General features: G+C 38.1%; 1 protein-coding gene across 1 annotated transcript in view; it reads left to right on the top strand.

Moving 5' to 3' along the window:
- The window catches only part of ARHGAP28 (Rho GTPase activating protein 28), a 141,497-nt gene that overhangs the window by 105,574 nt on the left and 16,366 nt on the right, over positions 1-19,557 (top strand). The window contains exons 9-13 of the mRNA XM_080683466.1: positions 1,780-1,857; positions 9,127-9,289; positions 14,979-15,061; positions 17,454-17,651; positions 17,990-18,103. Coding sequence (XP_080539592.1) covers positions 1,780-1,857; positions 9,127-9,289; positions 14,979-15,061; positions 17,454-17,651; positions 17,990-18,103 — 636 coding nt within the window. The remainder of the gene's footprint in view (positions 1-1,779; positions 1,858-9,126; positions 9,290-14,978; positions 15,062-17,453; positions 17,652-17,989; positions 18,104-19,557) is intronic.

Genomic DNA, 19,557 nt, shown 5'->3' with positions numbered 1-19,557 from the left:
TATGACAGGTAAATATGATACAGTTAGACAAAGAGGAGTTTGGGGAAGTTTTAGAAGTGATATGATTTGAACTATCATATGCTAATATCTCCCTATCATTTGGTGAATGGCTCATTTGCTTTTAAGTCATTTTTTTATACCAACAATTTACACCAGTTTACCTAAGTATGCATTTATTTAACAGTGACATCCAGTGTCATAATTAAAATTCCAAGCCCTTAACGTAAGTCTTACTGAATTTTAAATTGAGGTTTTAAATGATATGTGAAAATATTGACTTAGGAAACACATGTTTACATTATTCACAGTAATAATTCTCCATCTCTTCACTATCTTTCTAAATTTTGTTACCACTAATGAAAGTTGAACTACTCCTCAAACTAGGTGATTAGTTAGCTGCCAGTGGGAGCAGGGAGGATGGCAGAAGAGGCCAACAACATGCCGGTGTGCGTGGGGGGCCATCTGTAGGGTGTCTCTCCTGCACAGGCTGGGCCAGTGCCTTCCATATCCTGTCACATCTCCTCAGCACTGAACAGCCAGAGGAGGTCAGTGTTATCATGTCCCTTCTACTGATGAAGCAACTGAGGCAATAGTAGGGTAGGGTAATTCAGCCATGAACACAAGCTAGCAAGAGGTAGATGGAAAAAGGAGCTCAGTATATATCCAAGGCCAAGGTCCATGGTGACTCTAAGATTTTCTTTTCTTTCTGAATTAGAACCAGATTATGTCCTTTGTCCTCTCTGTACAGGACAGAGTTTTAAGAAAATGCATAAAAATCTAGACTGAGAATATTCAGTACATGAACTTGTGTTATTATGTAAATGCAGAAACCTAGCACAGGACATAGCAAATGGATGGTGAACAATAAATGCTAGTTAAGCTAAGTCCGGATTTATATTGTATTAGCAACTCAACAAATGCCAGCTATTATTTCTACTGATGTTAATTAAGTGTTCCTCATTTAAGACAATTTGAGGTATTACCTTTCCACTTCTATGGGAGAGTCTTTTCTTATGGATGTGTTTCTTCTCTTAAATATCTATTTCTCTCCATACCTGCAAGAGCTACCTTAGTTCCAGGCATTATGTCTTGAAGGAAAAATAGCAAGAGCCTTGTGTGAAGTTGGGCAAGTATTTATCCTTACCATGTCTCAGTATCCTCAGCCGTAGAATGAGGATTCTAATAGTACCTTCCTCAGCATTATTGTGAGGATTTAAATGAGTTGATAGATGTAAAGTACTGAGAATGGCATCTAACACACAAAAAGTACACTATCAATGTTAATAGTCATGATGATGATAATGATTTTAACACCATCACCATAAGAGCTATAACCCTTTATAATTTCTGCCTCCTTGGTTGTATTTCTAGAGTGACTATAGTTCCTTAGCCAGAGTGGTTGTAACTAATGATAGCGAATTTAGAACATTTTCTTACTAGCTAATCTGCAGAAAGAGGTGTAGTAATCAGATCTTAAAATAGTGAAGTGACAGCATATTTTAGTGGTGAAGAGCACAAGTTGAGAGTGTCAGTGCCATTACTTTGATGGTTAATCTTGGGAAAGTGATATAACAGCTCTAAGTCTCCATTTCCTCATTTGCAAATCAGAGGCTAACATTGACCTCATATGGTGGTTGTGAAAACTTAAACAAGGCATTCAAGTACCAGGCACATATGTATGCTTGGTAATTTATCATTTGTTGTCATCAATGGTGTTATTTCAGATGTTTGCAATCATATTGGAGGTATTTATTTTTGTGTTGTATCATTGTTTTCTAGTTTTTTGAGAAGGTTGAGGAATCCGGTTTGGAATCTGAAGGAATTTTTCGACTTTCAGGATGTACTGCCAAAGTCAAGGTAACAAACGTTTTTTTTCTCTTCCTAGTTAGAGATCTAAGCTGGCTAGACCAATTCACACAAGCATCAGGTATTGAGTCCTTTGCTGTTTTAATTCTATCACTTGGCCTTACCTAGTTTTCCTCCTTACCTATGATTAGATGTTGTTTATAGTCCTAAGTTGTGCATTCTTTTAAATTAAAACAACAATTAAAAACCAACAACAGTGAAATAACACATCAATTCACCATCAGCACTGCTGTTACCTTCAGTTTGAAAAGTTGAAATGTCCCATTACTGTTTTTGGTGTTAAACACTTTAATTTGCTGTGTCCCTCTCACTCATTAAGCCAATTATTATATGAGCCCTTATTTCCATTACCAGTTGCTTTAGATACAGAAATATTCTTTGGCTCTCTTTTTAATGAACTTCCTTATAAGAATGTGTAGGAATGGCCATAACCACTACAATACTCAGTAGTTCTAAAGCCCAGTTCTACTTAAAGTAATGTTAGTTTCTACATATAAAAGCACCCGTGTGCCCAGCCGGTGTGGCTCAGTAGGTGAGCGTCGACCTATGAACCAGGAGGTCACGGTTTGATTCCCAATCTGGGCACATGCCCAAGTTTTGTAGGCTCGATTCCCAGTGTGGTGCATGCAGGAGACAGCTGATCAGTGATTCTCTCTCATCATTGATGTTTCTCTCTCTCTCTCTCTCTCTCTCTCTCTCTCTCTCTCTCTCTCCCTCTCCCTTCCTCTCTGAAATCAGTAAAAAATTATAAATAAATAAAAAATAAAAGCACCCATGCAATGTGAATCCTTTACTTTGCTTTCTTACTTCTGTATGGTGCAAACTTACCATTCAGTAAAGAAAAGAATCACTAGAAAAGAAAAGCTTTTTTTCATAAATTTCCACGAGGATATGCTGCTTTATCTACTGGTGGGCATACACAATGAAGAATTCCTTCCTGCCCGTGGATCACTCTCTGGCTGGTGGACATAGAAACATGAGCAGTTTAAATGATGAGTCCCTCAGAAAAATGCCCAGGGAGAGGGAAAAGTGAACCCAATTCTCTTTAGAACTATTAAAAGGAAATGCATAAAAACGGAAAAGCATCTCTTCATTAAATCATTTTTGTACATGTTTTGAGAAATTCTATTTCTATCAGAAGTCTCTGAGTTTTTATATAGAATCTGAGAAGATGTTTTTCTAAGTGGAAACTAGAAAATAGGCTGTGTCTTTGGAAGCTCCAGAAAGCAGATGCTGGGATGAAGTTAGGAGAAGAGCGTTATTGGGGATAGTGCTTCTGTAAGAAAAGGGGATGGAGGCAGGATTGAGCAGGCTGAGCCTCAGACCACAGTTCAGGTCTGACAGTTCCTCCTGTCCCATGAATCAGCCTAGCACTGAGCAGATGGCCAGGCCCTAGCCCCAACACCACACTCAATTACGGCGAGGGCTTTGTATGGAGGAGGGGCTGGGGCAGACCAGAAAGTCCTAACAGCTGGATAGTCAACTACCTGGATTTTTGCAGATGATCAGCAAGTTCTTTTCTGAAGGGAGATCGGAGAAGGGCATCATACTTTGTCAGTGGTAGACTTCCCTGCCAGTAGAGCTTTCTAAATACTGGCACAAGTTCATGTGAAAGGCAGGGAAATCCCTAATGGGTCCTTCAGGTATATACTTTCTAAATTGAATCTGCTTTCATCTCAGGGTCTCATAGATATGGTAATTATATACTGCTGAGCAAACATATCCTCAGTCCAAGGATGAAGGCTATCACTAGTTTTGGTTAAATCTTTGATTATATTTGGCTAATCTTTTTTGAAAATATATTTTTATTGATTTCAGAGAGGAAGGGAGAGGGAGAGATAGAAACATCAATGATGAGAGAGAATCATTGATTGGCTGCCTCCTGTACGCCCCACACTGGGGATCGAGCTTGCAACCTAGGCATGTGCCCTGACCAGGAATCAAACCATGACTTCCTGATTCATAGATTGATGCTCAGCTACTGAGCCATGCTGGCCAGGCTGTTTGGCTAATCTTTGACTGAAAAATGCTTATCATTGGCTTATTAATTCCTTCAAAGTGTTCTCATAGGCACATGTATCTATGAATCACATTGGGTAGAAGTCCCTTTTCTCCCCTAATCAGTTTTATGTCATTTCAGCCTACTTATTCCACCTCTTATTAGTCCAAAAAATGGAATCCAGATGTTTTCATTGTTTGAGTTCCAGGAAAACCAATGTGAAAAAAATCTGGGCCTGTGAACAAAAACAGGGGAACATTGCAGTTAGAAAGGCCTTGCAACTTGATATAGTAAAGGGGTCTTTATTCCTCTCCTCGTTCAAACTTTAAACTATTTTTTTTTTGTAATTTCATTGGTTAGACTATTTTTTTCTAGGAATATCCTTGAGGGAAGACCATTTCGAAAAAAACTACATCATAGTTATCTTCTCATTGGGCCGAGAGGATGACACTAACACTAATGCCTCAGCTACAGTCAGGCCCAGACTTGTGCTTTTGAGGCCTGGTGAGGCCGACAGAAATGGGGAGCTGCTGGTGTTACCCACTCAGGCCCACAGCTGCGAGGCCCATTCCTGCATTTAAGGCCTCAGATCATTTGGAACCAATTTAATACTTTGGTGTTTTCAATAATTCCTCCCTCACACACCCCCCACCACCACCACCACCAAATGACAGAAATTTGAGTCAAGCACTGGGGGAAGAAGGAAAACTGATATGTGAGGTTTTCTTTTCTGAATTATTCTGAGGCTTCTCTAAATGTTTCATATTTAGTACCTGGCCTGCTAGTTTCCCTTCCTGCACTGGTTTTTGAAACTGAAGGCAGGTTCTTTGCACTGTTTTACTATCTCAGAAGTGGAAGCAGGCTATTTGTGAGAGATTTAAGGACGTGGTTCTAGCCCTGGCATGGTGTTCTCATTAACATTGAACAGAAAACATGATTCTCTAACCTCTAAATGCTCCCTGCCTTTGGCAAGGTCAATTCAACACCCGATTTCTATGGTTTCCCTTTTAGGGCCACAGAAATACCAGCTCTGCTCCTTTGCTCCACAGTTGGCTCTGCCTAAATCCAGCAGAGGGCATTCTTGCTCTGTTTTGTTTGACACTGGCCATCAGACAAAATGAAGTGATATTATCACCCAAATATCCACAACCACATATGCATGTGTTTCTGTTGGTGACAATACTAAGGGTTATAACAAAGAGAGGGGGACATAGCTAGCAGCTGGCATTTATTGAGCACTTACTGAGTGACAGGCCCTGCCTCCTGAACTTTACATTATATCATCTGATTTCATCTCTTTGAGGTCACTTCAGTATCCCTGTGAAACAGTGAGAACTAGTTAGGCACAGGCCATATAACTAGTTAGTTGTGGAATTGGGATAAAAACCTAAAGAAGCTGGTTATAGAGCCTGCTCTTGACACTAGAGCTATATTGCTTTTTAGGTGACAGGGAACACTGCCGGTTAGAACGATGGCCACATCAGTGTTCAGATGGCTTCCTATGGGAATGAATTCCTGTAGGAAATGGATTTGAATTATTTTGCCCTCGCTGGTGCTTCCTGCCCACTTGAACACCATTTCCCCTTTGCTTTACAGCAATGGCACCAAACATGGATGAAAAACATTTTTCTTCTCCTGTATTTACTAGTAATTAGTATGTTCATGTTTTCTATTTCATCATGATTCAGAATTGGTATATTGTATGTTTCTAAGAATTTATTTCTTCTAGGTCGTACAATTTGATGGCATGTAATTGTTCATAGCAGTACCTTATGATCCTTGGTATTTCTGTGGTATCAGTTATAACCTCTCCTATTTCAATTCTGATTTTATTTGAGTTCTCTCTTTTTTTCTTGGTGAATCCATGTCCTTCTCTTGGAAATGTTTCATGTTGCCTCATTGCCTACAGAATGAAGTCCACTCACCTTTGGTCTATTCCTTGTCTTTCTCTTTATGTATCTTTACAAATAAAAACAGTTTTTAGTTTCATTGATCTTCTCTATTGTCTTTTTAATCTCTGTTTTAATTTATTTCTGCTCTAATCTTCACTATTAACTTCCTTCTAATAACTTGGGGCTTTATTTGTTTTTCTTTCTTTAGTTACTTGAAGTATAAAGTTAGATTCGTTATTTGAGATTTTTTTGTTTGTTTTATGAGGTAAGCATTTAATCACTATGAACTTCCCTCCTAAAACTGCTTTTGCTGCATCTTACAAAGTTTGGTATGTTGTGTTTCCATTTTTGTTTGCCTCAAGGTATTTTTTAGTTTTTCCTTTGATTTCTGTTTTGATCCATTGGTTGTTCGCTGGCAAATTATTTAATCTCCACATATTCGTCAATTTTCTAATAACTGATTTCCTTGCCTCTAGCCTGCTCTTCTTTTTGTTAATCCTCACCAATGAAGTTTCATTGATTTTTAAAGAGAGTGGAAGGGAGGGAGAGAAGGGAGAAAGAGGGAAAGAGAGATGTGAGAAAGACCATCAATTGGTTGCCTCCTGTACAAGCCCCAACCAGAGCCAGGGAATGAACCCACAACCAAGGTACATGCCCTTGGCCAGGAATTGAACCCGAGACCCTTCATTGTGTGTGCTGACACTCTAATCACTTAGCGTCGGCCAGGGTTAGCCTGCTCTTTAGTGCCAAGCACCACATTCCTCCAAATCACTTTTGCATCTGGCTGTAAGAAAAGAAATGTTACCATGTCCTTCTCTTGGAATTGTTCCATGTTGCCTCATTGCCTACAGAATGAAGTCCAGTCACCTCTGGTGTATTCCTCAGCCTTGTCTTTCTCTTTATTCACCTCCTTGCCCGCGATGCACCAGCAACACTGAACTAATTGGAGTTCCCAGACCCCTTGGCCCTCCTTGGATTTGTATCGCTGCTTGAGCAGTTTCTTCTGTCCATGACACCCTTCTCTTTCCTCTTCTGGCAAACTCCTTACTAGTCTTTATCACTTTGCCCTAGCAGAGTTTGATTCTCTTTCATGAATTCATAGCATTCAATAGTGACCTTTCTTAGAGTGTTTAACACCCTAAGTTAGCATTATGAGTACATGAACTAGTTGTATCCACTGAACTATAAGATGCCTAAAGGCAAAGAATCTATCTCATGCATCCTCTTTTTCTTAGATCCCAGTCTACACTTCCTTTTATTCAGCAAGAGTTTTATATGCATGCTTCAATGCTTTATAAGTGTGTTTATCAGCAGAGGTTGATTGATTGCTGTATATTGAGAGCTTCTCAAGGAAAATAAGAAAAATCTCTCGATGTCATCAAAAGATGACTTGGAATCGTTTCTGTGTCTATTAAGATGTGTCCTGCCAGGGCACCCCTGGGAGCATTTATTTCTGGGGTGGATAATGAGCTGCTCCTAGGGAGGAAAAAGTCTGCTATAAAAACTGACTCTGGCTTATTTCACTTAGCATAATACTCTCCAGTTCTATCCATGCTGTTGCAAATGGTAAGAATTTCTTCTTTTTTATAGCAGCATAGTATTCCATTGTGTAGATGTACCAGTTTTCTAATCCACTCATCTGCTGATGGGCAATTAGGCTGTTTCCAAATCTTAGTTATTGTAAATTGTGCTGCTATGAACATAGGGGTGCATATATCCTTTCTGATTCGTGTTTCTCTTTTCTTGGGATATATTCCTGGGAGTGGTATTACTGGATCAAATGGCAGTTCCATTTTTAATTTTTTGAGGAAACGCCATACTGTTTTCCACAGTGGCTGCACCAGTCTGCATTCCCACCAGCAGTGCACGAGGGTTCCTTTTTCTCCGCATCCTCGCCAGCACTGGTTTGTTGATTTGTTGATGATAGCCATTCTGACAGGTGTGAGGTAGTACCACATTGTTGTTTTGATTTGCATCTCTCAGATGATTAGTGACTTTGAGCATGTTTTCATATGTCTCTTGGCTTCCTGAATGTCCTATTTTGAAAAGTGTCTATTTAGGTCCTTTGCCATTTTTTTATTGGTCTGTTTATCTTTCTCTTGTTAAGTTGTATGAGTTCCCTGTAAATGTTGGAGATTAAACCCTTATCAGAGATAACATTGGCAAATATGTTCTCCCATGATCTCACTCATTTATGGATAGTAAAAAACATTATAAACTGATGAACAAAAATAGATACAGAGAAACATTGAACAGACTGTCAAACTACAGCAGGAAGGCTAGAGAGGGTTGGTGTGGGGGAAGGTAAGAGATCAACCGAAGGACTTGTATACATGTATATAAGCATAACCAGTAGACACAAGACACTGGGGTTGGCGGGGAGAGCATGTGCCAGCGGGTAGGGGATGCTGGGGGAAGGTCAATTGGAAAAAAAAGGAGACATATGTACTACTATTTGTAATACTTTAAACAATAAAATAATAATAAATTTAAAAAAACTGACTCTGGCTATGCATGTCTAAGACTGGAAGAATTAGGCTTCTCCTAGGAATAAAGCAGGGGTCTTAAAGAAATAGAGAGTTTTCAAAGTTACATTGTAAGTATCCTTTTTGGAACTGTTAAGGTCAATCAGGGAATTGACTTAACTATCTGCTATTAATAGTAACATCTGTAGGTGAAGGGAGCAGTAGAAAGTGAGTTTGACTTTGAAAAAGAAACATGAAGAATTGGTGGCACTGATCAAATGAATTGATAACATAAATGTATAACCCAAGTAGAACTTAAGGAGGCTTAGTGTTTTGTTTCTTAAAGTATTTACACAATGTTCCAAACCTTCTGAAGGATTGGATAAGCATGCACACATGTGGGAGACATGTGTATGTCTTGGCTTAAAACTTTGCCATAACTGCTCCAGGAAGGTGTCATTGGTTTGTAGGTTGAATGAGATCAGAGTTTCTTTATTCTGGATGTGAATTAACTGAGAGGCATACATTCATGATCTAATTTAGAAATTCTAGATGACCAGGATAAAAAAGAAATGGAGTCTTTGTCAAAATCTAACAGTCTAACTGCATTATCATGTAGGGATAGGTGGCATTCTGCCAAAACCACATAAATGAAATTATGACCTGAGGAAAAAATTCTTATATTTGTGCAGAATTAGCCAATGATTTCAAGATTAACATTGTTCAAAAAGATTCTAGAAAACCATTTTTTAAAATTAATTCAGAAATAACTATTTCAATTCTTTAATCATTTTGGGAAAAGTTAGGCTTTTTAATAGTTTGTGTGAGAACAGCTTTCAAAGTGGAGTGGAGGGGGTCAGGTGGTAAAAGCTCATTAAGATTTACTATTTTCCTTGATTTTCAGCAATACCGTGAAGAACTGGATGCCAAGTTTAATACTGACAAATTTAAATGGGACAAAATGTGCCATAGAGAAGCTGCAGTGATGTTGAAAGCCTTTTTCAGAGAACTACCCACTTCTCTCTTCCCTGTGGAATATATACCTGCCTTCATCACTCTAATGGAAAGTAGGTGGAAGATGTTAAGTGTGAATGGACTAAGATATAAGGTCAATAAAGTGACTTAGAGTAGAAGAAAGATACAAAATAAAATGTGATCCAAAGTGTATATTTGCTCTTTCCTGGCAATGCTTGGTGAAATATTGTGTTTGATGGTAAGCAGTCATCTCTTTACATAATTAATCTGATAGATATGATTTAGAGAGTTTTATAATCATTAAAAGGTAGAGAGGTTTCCAGAAGGAATAGACTCTCGAGATTTAAATTCCTGCTCAACCAATTGTTAGCCATGCAGTGAACCTTTCTGGGCTTCATCAGTGTGCCGGTAAACTGCAGTTAATAGTTACGTGTCAGTGTTGTGGCTATTGGATGAAAACATCTAGAATAGTGTCTGGTGTGTAATAGTCCTTAAAAATATGTAAGTCCTCTCTCTTCTTTGACTCTAAAATCCTGTCCTGATGATGTAACACATAATAAATGTTACACAGAATGTGTTTTCTCTTTGAAAATTAGATCACGTAGTACTTCTGAAAATTACAAAGTCACGTAGATTAGGCCTTAAGTGAGTACTTTGATAAAAGGATAGTAATGGAAAGTACGTTGTGTTTGGCAATGAGGGAATGATTTGTCATGGCTTCAGCCTAAGGGTTGAATATTTTGGAGGGTGTGACAAGAGAGACATTTAGAAAAGTAGAATGGAGCTAAATAGTACGGCTTTCACTACTAACCTGAGAAATTCAGGGATCACAGACCTAAGTATGTACAGTAAATCCTCACTTGTCATTGATAGATTCTGCAACTTTAAGTGAAACAATTACGAGGAAACCAGTTTTATCAGAGGCTAATGGATGTAAACAAGAGTTAAGTTCTTAGAGCATCACACCAACATTATGACGAAACAATGTTGAATGGAGAAGATGGTATTTGAGGACTTACTGTACAAGCCTGTTAAGTAAATGGCGATTCTACATGGACAGAAAAGGGCTATGGGCAGACTGAGAGGACACGCCGCAAATAATGAGGCAGCAGCTGCTCAGCTCTGCTCCTCCCTCTCTGTCTGCAGCCAGTACACTTCATTTAAGGGAAAGGATCTGGGAAGTACCCTGAAAAGGCTCACAGAGGAGTCCACATTTCTTTGTATGATTCTGAAAGTGAAAAATACTGCATTACAGTGAATGATTTGAAACCAGCTGACCCCACAGGGAAGCCCAAAGGTCAGGGCTACTACCAGCAGGGAATACAGCCTTTTGCCAGGTAGAGTAAACTTTAGTTGTAATGAGATTTTCTGAAGTGAAGAATTATAGCCGTGGGTATGTGTGTTAAATCTGCCCCTCTTTATACTCTGAAACAGTATAGAGCAGTGGTCGGCAAACTCATTAGTCAACAGAGCCAAATATCAACAGTACAACGATTGAAATTTCTTTTGAGAGCCAAATTTTTTTAAACTTAAACTTCTTCTAATGCCACTTCTTCAAAATAGACTCGCCCAGGCCATGGTATTTTGTGGAGGAGCCACACTCAAGGGGCCAAAGAGCTGCATGTGGCTCGCGACCACTGGTATAGAGGATATAGAGTCACTTCCACTAGGGTAATTACTTTATATTTTCAAACTTGGAACAAATGTTGTCCATAAAATTAAAGGACTAATAGTTCATCAATCAAACCTGAGCTATTTGCATGAAAACTTTGGTAGCTGTCTAAGGAAATAATGACCTCAGGACAAAGAAGACTTAACTAGGATGCAATAAATGAATTAAGTACCAAACCATTAAACACAAAACAGAGTAGGGCCAGGTTTCCTAAATAAAATGAAAATGGATTATTTGCCAGTTTAGATTTTTAATCTTAACAGAAACTTTATCATTTATCTGAAATTGATGGAGATACAGTCTGCATCTATTATCTCCCCCATAGAGGTTTTTTGGGATTACATTGGAAGATTATAGGCAGCCCTTAGCAGTCCTCATTAAAATAATGCTTTCTCTGTCCCTAAATATGTACTGAGATGTGCTCCTGATAGTCCTGTTATTTAATCAAACTCATGTCAGCATGCATTAGCAGTTTTCAGAAATATCCTGCACCTGTGTCATTTTTGTTTACAAATTTGACATACGTTTCCAGAAATCTACATGGGGATTGTGTTGAGAAAATATGACACAATCCTATAAATACACCTTCCAACTGTTCCTTCATTATGTGTTTATTTGTATTCCTCATCTACTCCTAACTTGGGTGCACACAACCTCTTGTAACAAGTACCTGGTCACAGGAGTGTTTCCAGTATTGTGAAGCTAAGTGACTATAAGCAGCTGACTGCCTTCCATCCATTGACTATACATAGATAGATTTTTCATCAACTTGAGAACTCCCCAGGGATTGTAGAACATAATGCTTCCTGCCAGGAACTCCCCACTAAGAGACCATTTTGAGGAGAATACAAAGAGACAAAGCAAAACCTGGGTGCTGTAGTAAACGCCACATTTTCAGCACAGCTGGTGTAGGTTAACCAGTTGTGGATGGAATTGCTAAAATCCCTTCCCTGAAATGGGAAGAGCTGGCATTGAGAACAAAAGCATAAATGCCAAACGTCTAGCGCCATCTTCTGTCATTGTCAAGAAATAAAATATCAACAATCTCCAGAGATCCAAATAGAATCACCTTCCCTAAATGTCCATTTAAGATCTAGAATACGTGTCATTAATCAGAACAAGAGAAAACACGCATACAGGTAACGACTTAGAGGCACTGATGTGAACACTCTACACATATTAACTTACTTAATCTTTCTTTTTTAATGCCGGGCATTCTGTTTACAGAAGCTACCTTGTTTAAAGTTTTAAGTTATCATCTTTGCTCATCATATGCCTTAGAAATGGCTCATGATTGAAGCTTTGTTGGATTCCCCAGAAGCAGCATCTCATAGTGTGTGTAGAACATTTATTAGGGTGTACACTTGGGTTCCACACTTCTGAAAGGGAAGGGAAAGGAAGCAGAATTGGGCAGAGGATAAGGCTGGGTAGTGGTGCAGTCTGAGCCAAGACCTCATGCAACCCTCTGGAGAGCTCTGAAGCTGGGTGGCCTTTCAGAATTGTTTCCCAGTACAGTGAGAAAGTTGGGCATTTTTATTCTGAATTGGGCTGTGCGTGGATATAGACGGAACCTCAGAAGACATCCTGACCTTAGGCAAAACAGCTGGGGAGAGCACTTTCTAGGAAGAGCTGCCAGCTGAGGGATTAGTCCTTCAGTCCTGAAAAGCGGGGGCCGGGGGGGCGGGGGGTGGATGCAGGCCGGCATCATGTTCCATGTCCCACTACAGGCATGATGTGAAAACAAAAAGATTTTCTAACATCCTGAGATACCCCCATATGAAGAAGAAACAAATGAATTTTTAGAGGCAGTCCAACATACAAAGGAAATCTTAGTTATGAAATAAAGCTCACATTTTTTTCTTTATTTATTTTTTTAATTTAATTCTTTATTGTTTAAAGTATTACATATGTCTCCTTTTCCCCCCTAGTGACCTCTCTCCGGCCACTCCCACCCTCCAGCACATGCCCTCACTCCCCTACTGTCTGTGTCCATTGGTTATGCTTATATGCATGCATATATAAAGCCCACATTTCTTAAGGTAAAGGGATTACTCTATCCATAAACCACTATGCACAAAAGCACCTTTTATTGATCTTGTTGCTCTTGGTGTTAAAAGGTTTTCTCTCCGATTTCATGAATCCATACTTTAATAAGAGGTACTAATTCATATGTAACAATCTGTCCTTACATAAAATAGAAGATATCTCAGCACTGTCTCTTACACAGCAATGGATGGGACATTCTCAAAACATTTACCCAGAGGCACCAAAGTGAATGTCCAGCACTTTAGTCCACATACTACATAAAGCATACACAATGGCAAAGGCAAATTGGTCCATACTTTTCAAAATTATTGGTGGCAAAAAAATCCCCTGAGAGACTCAACTGGTACTAAAATCTTGCCATTTCTGTAATTATTACAACCCAGGAAAAACTATAAAGGATAGGGCATAGATCACAATCCCACTTAAGTATAATTTGAGCATTTATAAATGGATTTTATGTAATTGCCCAAATCACAAAGCCTTAAGTATGTTTCAGTAATGTTTGGGGTTTTTTTCCCAAAGCTGTCCTCTGTATCTATGAATTTTTTTTTGGAGGGTATTTTTTAGATTTAGATTCCACATATAAGGGAGATCCGATACTATTAGTCTTTCTCTGTCTGACTTATTTCACTTAGCACAATGCCCTAAAGGTCCATTCATGTTATTGCAAATGGCAAGATTTCATTTTTTATGGCTGAATAATATCCACAGTGTGTGTGTGTGTGTAACACATTCTCTTTTTCCATTTATCTATAACTGGACGCTTGGGTTGTTTCCATATTCTGACTAATGTAAATAATGGTGCAGTGAACACTGGGATGCATATGTCTTTTCCAGTTAGTGTTTTCATTTTCTTAGGATAAATACCCAGAAGTGAGTTGCTGGATCATATGATCATACGTTTTTAATTTTTTGAGTCACCTCCATACTGTTTTCCTTAGTGGCTGTACCAATTTACATTCCCACCAACTGTACACAAGGGTTCCCCTTTCTCCATATCCCTGCCAACACTTGTTACTGTCTTTTTTATAATAGCCATTCTAACAGGTGTGAGGTAATATTTCATTGTGGTTTGATTTGCATTTCCCTGATGATTAATGATGGTGAGCATCTTTTCTTGTACCTGTTGGCCACCTATATGTCTTTGGAAAAATGACTGTTCTTCTGCCCATTTTTAAATCAGATTGTTTGGGGTTTTTTGCTATGAGTTGTATTAGTTCTTTATGTTTTGGATATTTGCCCCTTAATATATAATGATTCACAGATGTAATGATATGCAAATATTTCTCACATTAAGCAGGTTGCCTTTTCATTTTGTGGATTATATCCTTTCCTGTGTAAATGCTTTTAAGTTTGATATAGTCCTACTTGTTAATTTTTCTTTCTGCTGCTTTTGCTTTTGGTGTCAGATTCAGAAATTCATCACCAAGACATATGTCAAGGACCCACTGCCATGCTTTCTTCTAGGAGTTTTATGGTTCCAGGTCTTTTGTATAAGTCTTTACTCCATTTTGAGTTTTAAGTCATTTAAATTTTATAACAGCCCAGTGAGGGAGGTGTAAAGACTACTTACATTTTGCAAATGATAAAAGTGGAGCAACGAGGGGTGAAATAGCCTGCCCAAAGTCACTCAGGGACTAAGCAGTACCTGCAGGATTGGAAGCTGCTTATATGGCCCATGTTCCTAATAATTATATTTTGCTGCTTCTTTATGTGGAAACAAGATTTATTTTCTCTTGAATTGAGCTTCAAGCCTTCTGTTTATAGCATAAAAGTAAAGCAAGGTCTGTGAAAGTACTTTGAAATGGGAAATGTTATACTAGTACAAATCCAGAATTATTTTGAGGATCTTGGCCACCTGTCTCTACAATGGCATCACGGGATGTGAGAGGGGAGCTGATAGACTGTCCACACCAACAAATTTAATTGTTGGGCACAAAAACAGAGTCCTTACCACCGAGAGCAGTCAGGAGCCCTCCTCTGCCACCAGATGTTAGCGAGGAATGCTGTCAGCATACATCAGTGGTGTTCCAAATGAGTGGTTATTTCTGTTTTCTTGTTAGGAGGGCCTCACATCAAAGTACAGTTTCAAGCCTTACACCTCATGGTCATGGCACTGCCTGATGCCAACAGGGACACAGCTCAGGTATGTTGGATTGACCTCATGCTTTGTCAGTGGCTCTTGTTGGTCAGAGGAAATGGCTCAGATGGAAAAGCGAAAAACAAGATGACAAACAAGTGAAAAACAAGCTGAGCATGCTGCAAACCTGTTTCCCTTCCATGCTCCCATTGCTGTTCTCTGGAGGAAGATAAGAGAGAATGTAAATCCTGGAGTCTTCTTTGAACATTTCAGTTTCATTCATTCCGTCTGTTAGATATTGAATGTCTACCATGTGCCAGGCCCTGGGCTAGGGTTAGGATTAGGATTAGAAAAGCAAACATGGAAGACTTAAGTAGAATGATGTCAGAAATAAACAAGAATATTATGTAAGTTGTAAAATATAAAACTCTCTAATTGCTGGTCCTCAGCTGCCCACCTCAGTCTAGTGGCAAAAGATCTGAGGAGTGTCCTTGGGGAGGAATTTTGAAATCAGTGATTTAATTTTTTTTAATGTTCATGCCTTAACATTTGCAAATTCAATTTAAAGAATTCTACAATCTCTGAATTTTAGAGGTTACAAGATAGGAACTTGTCATTTTATGAATTAGGAAAATTAAACTCAGAAAAGTGATCTGCCCATTAACATATGATAGAACATTTGATAGAATCCTGTTCCATAGTTCTTCATCCCAAATATCGCTCCCTTCATTTCAAATTCATTTTGTTGCTGTATGTTGGTAAAAAATCAAAGTTTCTCTTGCTATTTTGATAGTGATTCTGTATACAATAGGGCATTTGTTATCTAAGTATAATAGGTGTTGAGAATCTTTGAAATTAGGTTAGATGAGTTAGAAAGAGCCAATAATTTTGAAGCCAGTAAACATAATGCTGAAAACAAATATGATTCTTAATGCTGACTCTTATCAGACATTTTAATTTGATGAGGACCCTTCCTCCCACATAGTGAAAACACCTATGTTAATTATATGTTAATTATATCCTCAACACAAAGATGGGGGTTGGCTATGGCATAAGAACTTTCTCTGATACAAATTCATAATTTTTCAAAAGCTGGAATTTATTAGTTTTTGACTTTGTCTAAGCAATGATCTTTTATTCAAAAAATGCATCAGGTATCAGATATCTCAGTCAAAATATCATCTATCCTTTCATATAATTGAGGATGTAGTAATAATGAGGAAATTCAATACATTTCTAACAGAAGATCCTCAAAAACATTACGGAACTTGTGAAGAATCAATATCTCTCTTTCTCTCTCTCTCTCTCTCTCCCCCCTTTTTCCTGCTCCCAGTTTCCCTCCCCCCTTCCCCTCCTTCCTTCCTTTCTCTCTCCCATTCTAAATTGTGACTGGAACTAAGATTGAAGTTGGTGTGGTGTACATAGAGATCAAGAGCTCTGGCTCAAGAATCAGATGTCTTCAGTTCAAATCCTGGCTTTGCTACTTAATGAACTGATGCTTAACAAAGCTATCAATCCTTCCTCACCTTAGTTTCTCATCTATAAAATGGTATTAATACTGGTACCTACCACACAAGATTTTGAAATATAATAAAATCAGTGGATATATATATAAAGTACTAAGAATAATGCCTGACTCATAATAAACCCGCAGATAAATGTTAACTATTATTATTCTTATGTGCTGTCCATTTTCTCATTACAAATACTATAGCAGAATTCAAACTTGGGAAACTAAAGAGCATCTCCCTTCAGGATTTCAGTCCTCTTGGTGAATTTCAGAAGGTCTGATAAACATTTATACTTTGTTGGCTTAGCCAAACTGTTATTAAGCTTTCTCAAAGCTTTTTTTAAAAAAAACATTTTACAACAGCTGCATGTAAGCATTTTCCTTTGGTCTACTGAAGATTCCAAAATTGAAAAACAATGGAAAACTGATATCCACTAAGTAAAATTTAAAATTTTTTCAATTTTGTTTACATTTGGCCTGAGGAATGAGATACTCATTTTTTTAAAAAAAATGGATTTCCCTTTCCAAAGAAAACGGTAGTTTTTAGTAGTGATGCTTTAAGGGTGTTTTTGGGTTTTTTTAGAATTACTTTTCTTCAAAATGAAATTGCATTACATGTTATTTATCTTTTTTGAGATACGTATTTTTTAGTCCTAGTTTATTACTTAATTTTAGTATTTGTCAAACTTATTTAGGATAAAAGAAAAGATAATGCAAACTATTATTTATAGAGATTCCACTATACTAAACTTCATAAAAACTATTCACATTTCTCATCAGCACTTTTAAACAAGTGAAGGGGAGCATGACATTTAGCCATTCTGTACTTCTGAGAATAATCTGACAATTTTCCTGAGGCACAGTAAATGGGTACAGAAATAAATGAACATGATCATTGGCACCTTTTGATAATTTACATTAGTGTGACACAATGCTGTATCTTTTTAGGCCCTCATGACATTCTTCAATAAAGTGATTGCCAATGAATCAAAGAACCGAATGAGCATATGGAACATTTCTACTATAATGGCACCAAACCTTTTCTTCAGTAGAAGCAAGCATTCTGACTATGAAGAATTACGCTTAGCAAACACTGCAGCCCACATCATCCGCCTAATGCTTAACTACCAGAAAATTCTGTGGAAGGTGAGTAATAGTGTGATAACCTTAATGTACTCCTTTGAAGTCTACCAGCACTCAAGAAACAATGGCTCCATGAGGAAGCAATGCCCTTAGTCACAGGGAGGAAATATGAGAATATAATCCCAGGTTACCTGTGGTATCGTTATACATTTTTTGAGAGCTGCTCCTGAACTTGTCCTCTCTTTTTAAATATGAATTCTAATAGTTTTTTTTCTAATTTTTACAAGGACAAATGCCACAGAATACTGAGTGGCTATGAATTACCATAACTGACGACAGAATCTAGTGGGAAGGTTTAGTTTGAGTGTTTTCCTTCAGGTCAAGCTATTTTTCTTCTCCAGGTCCCATCTTTCTTAATCAATCAAGTCCGAAGAATGAATGAAGCCACCATGTTGTTAAAGAAGCAGCTCCCAAGTGTCAAAAAGTTGCTAAGGAGGAAGACCATAGAACGAGAGGTAATAATAAACACGGAGGCAAGTGTTACTACCAGGTTTTTATTTCTCAGAGTGAGGCAAAAGTAGCTTGTCATTTAGAACCAGAAATTTTATATTCTCACCACTTGCCAGTCTTGTGACTATAAACTTTGTGGAAATTGTGTCCATGGCAGAACACTGTGGTCTTTTTATTTTGCTATGCATTTTGGTTGAAGTTTCTGAAATATCTCTATCATGCTTACTTACTGTTTTATTCTGTCAAGTACTTTAGGCTAAAATGGTTCTCACAAAAACTGAATGTTGATGTTTTAATCACTACGAATGAGATTTAAGAATTTAAAATACCTAATACATAGAGAAAGAAATTTCTTCAGTGATTGAATACTGAAAGAATATCATATCGTTAGGTTGTTTTGTGTGTAAATTCATTGCATTCTGAAAAATATTTGCATTAGCACAGTTTGTGTAGAGGTGAATAATGGAAAGAGGTACAAAATATCCTCACACTAGGATATTTTTCCATTGATTTTCAGACAGAGTGGAAGGGAGGGAGGCAGGGAAGAGGGGAGAGAAAAAAAAAACACACATCAATGTGAGAGAGACACATCGATTGGTTGCCTCCTGCATGCGCCCTGACCAACCTGCCAGGGCCAGGGATTGAACCCACAACTGAGGTACGTGCCCTTGACCGGGAATGCAACCCCAACTCTTTGGACTGCAGGCCAGTGCTCTAACCACCAAGCAAAACTGGCAGGAGCTAGAAGAATTATCTTTATTGCTTTAATTTAATTTGAGGATGATTATGAGTGTCAGGCATAGCATTTGACCTTGAGGAGGATAGAGAGATACATGAAACTCACTTTGCCCCTTAAAGGAATTTACGCCTAATGTAGGAGACAGGTGTGTAGAGAGCTATGGATATGCATTAAGTGCCAGATCAACTGTGCACACATCGTGTAAGGACCATGCAGAGGAGAAAGAAATGTGCTCCAACATGGGAAATTGTAAACAGCTTCATGGAAAAAGTGTCATTTGAGCCGCATGTTGAAGGATGGAAAGCATTTTGAAGGGAGAAAGGAAGGGAAAGCTCATCCAGGGAAAGGAATGGTAAATGCCAAGGTCAAGGTAGTGAGTGCTGCTGGTTGATTTATCACAATCATGATGAATGGCTGTATTCCTTTATTGGTAATAGGCAAAGTAACTTTAGATCAAGTAGAACCAAGACATTTATATATTTTAAAAAATGGTTTTGGGAAAAATTCACGTAATCGAAAATTCACCATTTTAATTATTTTGAAATGTACAATTCGTTGGTTTTGGTATATTCACAATGTCATGCAACTATCACCATCATCTGATTCCATAATATTTTCATCATCCCTAAAAGAAACCCCATGCCAATTAAGCACTCATTCCTCATTACTCCCTTTCCACAGCCCCTGAAAAATATTAATCTACTTTTTGTCTGAGTTTAC

The sequence above is a fragment of the Plecotus auritus genome (genome assembly GCF_963455305.1).
Source record: "Plecotus auritus genome assembly, chromosome: 8".
Classification (NCBI taxonomy): Eukaryota; Metazoa; Chordata; class Mammalia; order Chiroptera; family Vespertilionidae; genus Plecotus; species Plecotus auritus.
Note: the sequence above shows the minus strand (reverse complement) of the source record. Positions and strands in the feature narration are given on the sequence as shown.